The sequence below is a fragment of the Cimex lectularius genome, unplaced genomic scaffold, assembly GCF_000648675.2.
Source record: "Cimex lectularius strain Harlan isolate CLEC.00 unplaced genomic scaffold, Clec_2.1 scaffold209, whole genome shotgun sequence".
NCBI classification, from domain to species: Eukaryota; Metazoa; Arthropoda; class Insecta; order Hemiptera; family Cimicidae; genus Cimex; species Cimex lectularius.
In genome coordinates this window covers 430,149-439,529 of record NW_019392784.1, presented here as the reverse complement: position 1 = coordinate 439,529, position 9,381 = coordinate 430,149, and the positions used below count along the sequence as shown (strand labels likewise).

At 31.7% G+C, this 9,381-nt stretch overlaps 1 protein-coding gene across 2 annotated transcripts; it reads left to right on the top strand.

Annotated features, from left to right (window-relative positions):
* On the top strand, positions 1-7,794 carry LOC106668746 (telomere length regulation protein TEL2 homolog). Of its 2 annotated transcripts, XM_014397773.2 has the most exons (12): positions 1-110; positions 218-393; positions 3,220-3,305; positions 3,371-3,492; positions 3,564-3,706; positions 3,765-3,895; positions 3,968-4,052; positions 4,121-4,394; positions 4,452-4,621; positions 4,693-4,823; positions 4,896-5,054; positions 5,163-7,794. In XM_014397773.2, the coding sequence occupies exons 2-12, from the start codon at positions 362-364 to the stop codon at positions 7,547-7,549; spliced, it is 3,720 nt and encodes a 1,239-aa protein (XP_014253259.1). In that variant the 5' UTR covers positions 1-110; positions 218-361; the 3' UTR covers positions 7,550-7,794. The 2 variants fall into 2 exon arrangements, with proteins under 2 accessions (XP_014253259.1, XP_014253268.1); XM_014397782.2 differs by having other exon boundaries at positions 16-393; positions 3,220-3,299.
* Positions 7,795-9,381: the final 1,587 nt, after the last annotated feature.

Below are 9,381 nucleotides of genomic sequence, written 5' to 3'. Positions count from 1 at the left end.
TTCATTTGACGTAACCTGTGTTTCGTTAAGTTGGAATTCCGTCAGCTGTTACTTGTCGTCGTCCGACCGTCAAATCCAACCTCCGTAGAGATTTCACCTTCGTCTCGGCCGTAGTTATTTTTTTGTTTTCTTTTATTTTTTTACCTTTTTTTCCTTCTCGGTCTTTTTGTTCTTCTTCTCACCGGTGATATTTGCCTTTTCGCCTCTGTTCGAACAGGAATTCGTACCGCGGGGGGTTTTCGTTCCTGGTGGCCTCTTAGCCGACAAGCCCGCTTTTTAAATGTTCCCGGATTCGAAGGACGTCGGAAATTCTTGATATTCCCAGATTTGCCTTGTACCCTAAAACGAAAACTGTGCGAAAATGTGGAAAGTGAGGGAGCTAGCGGACCGAGTGTAAGTATAAAATATTTATATTTTATAATAATTCTAATTTAAAAAAAAATCCATTTTGACAAGCACGGAAAACTAAGAGTAAAAGCGTTTTGATTTTGCAAGCCACTCGCTCATTATTAAAACCCTAGATTAACATCAACAAAGACCATAAATACGATAAATAAACGATATTTTCATTTTATTTGATAGAAAGTTACATTTATGTGTATATACATTATATCATAGTGGCCTAACATTGCCATATTGTGCATAAATGACGTGCTCTAGAATTTATTTTTGTGTTTAGGTTTGAATAAACAAGTGAGTCAAAGGTGAAAAACACACAATTCATTTGGTATTATAATCAACAATGTAAATTGTTCTATTGTTCTTGACAGTAGTTACTATTCTATTTTATGCGTTGAGTATTTTCTTGTCACTTTTCTTCACCTAATGCACTGGTGCCGGAATCCGAACTGGCCGATCTTTATCTGATAAGTGACACACGTGTAACATGATATCTCACATGATCATGCCTGGTCTTATCTGTTTTCAGTTGGTCTGTTTGCTATTTTGTCAATCGTGTCCTTTAATGAAAGTTTAGAAAACTTGAATGGCCGGAAGGTTGCCTGGGCACAAAACAGCCTCTAAGATCATTAAAAGTTCATGCGGGGCTTGGCAGACCATAGAGGAATGGAAGATCAGTATGATAGGAGGCGATCAAGCGAAAGGAAATTTTTTTTCTCCATTTTTTTCTCGTTTTTTTTTTCTCTCCTTTTGGAGAATTCGTTGATTGCAAAGGGGGGAGAAGTTCTCCCAACTATACTTAATATTGAATTATGTACTATAATTATTTTTTAAACAATGAACATTATGGTGAGGTCTGCAAAATTATAATCTGACAGATACATTTCTCAATTTTTTTCCATTTTTTCCAATTTTTTTCTATGAGTTATTTAATCAGTCTTGTCCTTCATTAAAAATTTAGAAAATATGAAAGGTAGGAAGTTTGTCTGCTTGCATTTACTTTCCTCCTTTCAGAGGCGATTAAGCAAAGTAAAAGTTATTTCTCTATTTATGCTTCATTTTTTCTGAGAAATTCAGTGTATGGAATGAGGGGTGAAGAGGTGACCCCCACTTATATAATAATGAATTATTTGCAATAATTGTGTTTTTAAACAATAAACATATTGTGAATCATTGTGATGGGTCTGCAAGGACAATTGCTCATGATCAACCTGTCCTGCCTATTTCGATTGCCAGATACCTTTTTTTCCATATTTCAGTCTGTTTAAAAAAGAAAAGAAAAACAAATTCCAACCACTAAAGACCGTTAAAAGCTCCTAGCGCCTTGGCACACCGTGCAAGGAATGGAAGATCAGTGTGATTGGAGGCAATCAAGTGAAAGGAAAATTTGTTTCTTTATTTTTTGTCATTTTTTTCTATCTTGAAGAATTCCTTGTGTGCATTGAGGGGTGGAGAGGTCACCTCCCACCTGTAATAATGGATTTTTATCAATAATTATTTATTTTATTTATGTTTAAATAAACATTGTGGTGAGGTCTGCAAGGTCCTGAACCTGTAACTTGATTTCATCTTGGCCTGTCTTTTTTTATTTCTCAAATACATTTCATTATTTTGTCAATATCAGTAAATGATTTGTATTAAAACTGATGAATTTTTGATCTTGTTTAACTTAGTTTACACTAAAATGATGCATATGTACTTGAGTGAATCTTTCAAATAAAATAGATGCGTTCAAGTGAATTAAATGGAGTTAACATACATACATATAAAACATTCAACATTTGTGGTTTAAATGTTCAAGGTTTTAGCTCTTGACAGGGTTTCGCAACGTTTTCAACCACCACAATATCATTGAATCAAATGATCAAAAATAGTGATAAGACATTTTAAAAGTACAAAAAATCCCATAAAAAAGATTAACTTGCAATAAATGTTTTTAATTTTAGAACAAACAGAAAATTAAAGATAACATATCATGTGATTATCACATAACAAATAACAGGAGTTATACATTTGCTATGCAGTATTAAATCAATGTAGAAAATTGGAATAAATTTGTCAAAACTTGAGTAATACATTGTTTATATCTGATCATCCTGATGCAGATGTACTTGGCATTTCACCAAACATCTTCAATGTATCTGTATTCAGAATATTAAAAACTCATATTTTAGTTACTAAAATAAATAATAATTTTATTTTAATTAATTATACTTCTTTTCTAAAGTCTTGATTGAGATGAAAAAGTTAGTGTCACGAGCGGGATTCGAACCCTCGACCTTCAGCTTAATTACATAATTTTATTTAGAGAAATATCAGTAGATTATTATTTTTATTTTTATTAGACTGTGAGGCGTAGTGATAAGATAAACATGTGAAAGATCCGATAACTATAAAATTGTCTATTTAATAGATTATCTATATGATCTACTTAGCAATGAACTATATTGTTATAGTTGATAATACAGTGTTATATTAAAGAAAAAAATAAAATAGCATTCTTCATAAAAAATACAATAAAAATAAGATAAAATACAATTAATGAAACCTTAAATTTTAAAAACAGGAATATTTTGAATTATTGAACAACAGAAAGTCAAAGATGATATGTTTGTTATTGGTATAAATTTGCCAAAATTATAACAAAAATTAACTTCACTAATAGTTAATATTTTTTTAATTTAATGTTAAGAGATAATAAAGCAGCTTTACAGACCTTGACATAATATCTCATAATTGAACACATTCAATCATTCAGGAAAATAAATATTGTGTTACCTACTGTTTACACTCTAAAAAAATATCGGTTTTATATTTAAGGACCAATGTTGTTATGAACTATACAGAAGTAGAGGCTAAAGTTAGAGAAGCTACCAATGATGATGCTTGGGGTCCCACAGGTAAGGGTAAAACATTGATACACTTTTTATGTAAACAATGAATGCAATTTTAATTAAATATGAAATTCTAGGTGCATTGATGTTGGAGATCGCTCAAGCCACGTTCACATTTGAGCATTTTCCCGAAGTGATGACAATGCTTTGGAAACGTATGCTTCAAGACAATAAAAAAAACTGGAGAAGGACTTACAAAGTAATATTTTAACAAACAATGTTTAAAATTTAAAATACTTATTATTATTAATTTTTTTTTGTTATTTATAGAGTTTACTTTTATTAAATTATCTAGTGAGAAATGGATCTGAAAGAGTTGTAACATCTTCAAGAGAACATATTTATGATTTAAGAGGCTTAGAAAATTATGTTTATGTAGATGAATTTGGTAAAGATCAAGGGATCAATATTAGGTGAGAAAAATGGCTAGTTTATTTGAGACAAGTTAAAAATTTATTATCTTTGTATTAGGCACAAAGTAAAAGAGTTGATAGATTTTATTCAAGACGATGATAAACTTAGAGAAGAGAGGAAAAAAGCTAAGAAAAACAAAGATAAATACGTTGGACTTTCTAGTGATGCAATGGGATTGAAAGGCATAGGTAATTAATTTTTATTTAATTAGTTTTGTATTGCAAGGAATTCACTGTGTTGAATTTACATTTTCTCCACAGGTGATAGGTGGGATGGTGGTAAATGGGGAAAGGAAGAGTATGATTGGGCAGACTCAGATAAACGAAAAGACGAATTTGACAACAGGTATGAAAGTGAGAAAATTTTTATTTTAAATTACAAAATGCTAAAACAATATTTTGACTTCAAAAAAGCGATGAGGGCGAGCGTTACGATTCAGAAGGTGAAACACCAATGCCTCGTGCAAAAGAATACAGGGATTCTGAAAAAATAGACGAACCTAAATCACTTGATGACATAAGAAAGTTATGGTATATGAAAAATCATTCTAAACAAATGCCGACTAATTCTCCGTCACCACCGCCACAACAGCTTCTCCATTCAAGCAGTAGCAGTAGTAGTAGCCCAGCAAAAAAATTAAGTCCTGTTAAAAAGATCGATCTAGGAGCTGCTGTTAATTACGGAAAGGTAGGAAGACGATTAAATTGTTTTTCTTCAATTTTTATCTTATGTTTATTATTTTAGTCTGAAACAACGACAGAAGCTAAATCAAAACCAACAATCGAAGATGTCCTTGGTGATGATCTGTTTAATCCTAGGCAAGATCAAACAGCAGACAACGAATTTGGAGATTTCACAAATGCCTTCCCCGTTTCAACAGATTCAAATCAAGTCAACCCTCTGAAATCTTTAACGTAATTAAAAAAAATTTTTTTTTTTTGCAATTAATAACTCATTTTATTTATATTGTACTGAAATTTAATAGAAATCCAGTGCAGACGGAAAAAGATGATTTTGCCGATTTTACTTCTGCCTTCTCAAACGAGCAAGCTTTAAATAAACCCAGCCTTGAAACAACTCATTCACAGCCAGTATCATTAGTAAACGGCACTACTTGTTAGTATTTTATTTTAAATTTGTATTTTTTCATCCCTTTAATTTAACTTTTTCAATTATTTATTTTTCTAGTTGAAAATAAAGCTCAATCAAATGCCGATCTTTTGCTTGGGCTAAGTGTCAGTCAGACTTTGAATACATCTACATCACCAGCGTTTGGCATATTAGACTCTCAACCCCAGTCTCTTCCCGCAGCCATGAATCCGTTGGATTTCTCTGCACCACCTTTAGGTATGTTACCTCTTTCTTATTCTTATTCTGTCACTTCATTTCTTCATCTTCTTCTCATGTAAATACTTTTAGAGAGAGAAGATTTTTGTTCTTTTGTAAACATTGCAGTTAAGGAGTGCGAGCTCAAGAAGATTGGACCCAAGTGGTTGGAAGGGATGAAAGCTTGTCAAAACCTGGATGAAGCAAAAGTCTTTCTAGTCGATATTCTAGAGTTTTTGCCTGGCCCTTTAACCGAACAGAAGCTAATTGGTTTAGATGTAGAATGTTTTGACTCAGAAACAATTTCCTCATTTTACAATAGAGTTTTGAATATTGTTTTAAATCTAAGTGGTTTCAATGAAAATGATATGGTTTTGAAGTTATTCGTATGTGAGGGAGGGTCTTCCTCGATGTTTAGTACATCAATGGGCATTTTATTAGACCATTTTAAAATAACACCAAGATTGTGCAAAAAATCCGATGTTATCCTTGACATATTATTTAAACTGGTCTATTCAGAAGCATTTGTGAGTTGCTTGTGTCTGCAGTGTTTAAAAGAGAACAGCACTGTGGATTTAGTATCGTGGGAAAAATTGGTGAGAGTTTTGACAAATCTACCGGAAAAAATTTTGAATATCGATTCTAATGTTGCAACATTTTCTAAAACTAATTTTTCAAGAATTTTATATTCTCATTTAAATAAAATCATGGATTTATTGTTTAATACTGGAAATTATACAAGTATAGATACTAGGCCACTCGCTGTGTTTTTCAGTAGACTTATTTTTAATTTTCAAGATGATGAATCTGTTGAAGTGTTTATAAGATCGATGACTAAATCATCTGAGGAAAAGTACGATTTTGATGTTTATTTCAGTACTGTTTTGCAAAATGTTGAAACTTCATCTGTTGAAAAGGCTGCATTGGCAATATTGAAGTTTTCCAACAATCCTGTAAAACTTTTAAGCCAAGACCTTATGAAACTTGAAAATTGGAATTATGTAATTTGTAAAAAAATTATTTTTTATACTTACCATTCTAATGATGTTATATCGTCAAATTTAATAAAAACGTTAATGGGTTTTAGTATGTTGAAAAACATTTTACTCGAGCTGACGGGAATATGGTCGGACAAATCGGCTTTAATTCACACTTCATATGAACAACATTTGTATATTACAAAATTAATGCTTCTCTCTATTAAACTAATAAAAGATGACATTGACGAAGACGTTAATTTTAAAAATTCATTAATATCAAATTTGTTGAGAGGCGTACCTGTACATTTAGAATCAACCGTGGATAACGTTAGGGCAATTGGGATGATAACTGCCGAAATCATGCTTTCCAATATTAAAACTGAATCCGAAGAAAAATTGGAGTTTGATTACAGTGGAATGAAACCGAATCAAGACGAAGTGATTAAATATCTCAAAGAATTAGATTTTGTCACAAACAATGTTGAATGTAAAAAACAAAGTTTCACAGAAATAATAGTAAAAAATGAGAAACACGTCGAACCTAGTTCTGAAGGGTCTACAAATGATCAACACATCGATGATGAATTTGAACCTTATGATGTTACGAATGATGTTAAATTGTCTGTATATAAACGACCGAAATACCTTCGTGATCTTATTGAAGGCCTTGGGGAGACAAAGGATCACGAAATATTTGTGGAAAGTCTTAAGTCAGCAGAAGAACTAATATATAAACAGTTACCAAATGATGATGTTTCTCTTGCTATCCAGTTAAGCCAGATACTTTTGTGCTTACAGCAGAATTTCCACTGTGACAATTTTGAAGATATGAAGTTCAAAGCTTCTGTTGCAATACTCCTTGTTTATCCACAAGAAATAGCGGAATACTTATGTGCCCAGTTTCACGCAGAAGTAGGAAAATACTCCATATCTCATAAACTGTTTGTTTTACAAGTTTTATCAACAGGGGCCATCGAGATGTCCAAGCCGAAAATGGACGCCACAGAGAGTTCTGAGGAGAATAAATTAAGGTCGAGAATAATCGGTAAAACTAGAAAAATAGCCAGTCCGACTGTAATTCTCAAAGGGAGTGCAAACCGTTTTGTTAAATGTGCTGGGAGTTTCTTTTTTCCGTTGATTCGAGGCGATGGCGGTTTTAAAGTGCTATACCGACCGACTCAAGACAGTCACGATGACACTACACTTCTCTTAGTATCACTTTTAAAAACGCTCTCAGTGATTTTAGTGAGTGCGGTGAATATTTCCATAGCGAGCAAGATGGGCCGTGAACTGCTTGAATCAACTTGGAATTTGAGGTACCATTCCGAACCGAAAGTGAGAGAAGCGATCATTTCTTGCATTTTAGCCGCTGCACTCATTCTACCGTCTGATATGGACTACTTCGAAGATCTGACCGAAGCTAAAATGTGGCTAGTCGACATAGCGAACAAAGAGGTCGAAAAATCAAACCAAGTGTTTGCTGCACAAACTGCCATTTATATAGACAATAAATTTAATTTGGAAAATCTGATTTAGTCTGTTAAGTTTTTATTTTTATTTTATTTACTTTTTTTTATTGAACTGCTGAAGATAAATATAATTTTAAGTCCTACAAAGTCTACAGTTTTTTTATTTCTTTCTCAACACAATTTCTACTTTTAAGCGTGGTTTCTTTTGACACAGCAAATTGAGAATTGTTTAAATTTCAAGACAGTTTATCAGTAGTAATTAGCAATAGGTGACCACAATGTCGATGCCACACCAGTAAAGACTCTGTTAAAATGCAGGTGTTGGAGACAGCGGGATCTTAAAGCCCATGAACACCACAACTTCTACTGGAGCTCTAAATAAACCGCCTACTACACAGGTTGAATTAAAAGTCTAATAATAAGTCAAAAACAAGAATCAATGTTTACGTTTGTATGATGTTTTAGGTTGGAAATACTTGGAGTAATACAGGTAACCTAAATATAGATTTAGAAGGATTGAGCCTTACTAATAAGACTGGACGAGGTAAAACAGTACAATCACCTTCAATAAACCAGATGTCAAATCCATTGTCACCTACAACTGGTAATTGTGTTAATAATTTGAAAGTGTATTTACCCTAATGTTATATGTTATGGTAATGTTCTTGTTTTCAGGCTCTGTAATGTTTGGAGGAACAAACCGAGGGTTTCAATCTCCACCTAATAAGACGCCGTCTCAAGGTTTCATGTTTCAAGACTTTACCAGCTTTAAATGACTAACATCATAACTGGCACTAAGTTTGTCACCTGTATGAGATTCATATGGCTCAATTTTACGTATTTATAGAAAACAAGGAATGAAAAAAAATCCTATTTGGAAAAAAAATGTACATAATTAACATTGCGCTATTTGATCTTCCAGTCACACATGAAATGTTGTTTTCATTGCAAATATATATTGTTAAGAAATTATGATCGCATGTTGTTTTGTAAGTTATTTCAAGAAGTGTATATAACGTCATGATTGTCCATCATTCCTTGAACAAAATTCCTTTTATTTATCTTACAACGTTAGATTTATAATTGATTATATTAGCAATAATTCAGTATTAAAATAATTTGTTTCTGTTATTAAATGTGTATAATTTCTTAATTATTGTTAATGTTTTTATTTAGTTTATCTTTTTGAAAAAGTTTTTAACACTTCATGAAATTATAATAGTATGTAAAAACCATTTAGTTTAATTTTAGCTGGCTACACAAGCGAATTAACAAAGTAATCTAAGAGCTCATAATCAGTCGTATAAACCAATATTACCAATGACGACTTACTAATCATTGCACCTTTTATTTTTAGGTTCTATCGTAGTGATGATCAAATATTAAAATCTTAATTTGCGACTTTGGTTGTTTATTAATTAATCATTTAAAGAAATTTGATGCATTTCATATAAAAAAAATAAAACGAGAAATTATTTTTATTTTGTTTCAATGGTGAAATTGTTAATAAAACTGGTGGTGGTTCAGTTCATTCCTGTTTTATATGTATGTTGTATATTTACAGAATATATAAATATATATCTCCTTTTATTTTCAGTTTACATATTCATTTATTTTCTATTTATTTATTTTTGCTAAATGAAATTATTTAGAATATTGGACAATATCAAGCCCAAATACTTAGACAATTTTATTGATTACATGTGTCAAATTAAATATTTTTGGGGCACAGTATTATTCCTATCTATATTTTTTTTTAAATTGTCTCAGTTCTTAATACTAGAGAAATTTTTAATAAATAATTGGTAAGTACACATGCACGTATGAAAATACAATAAAGCCAAATTTCTTGGTATAAAAAATAAATAACAGTAAAGTGGGGGTGTCGGTGGCCGCAAA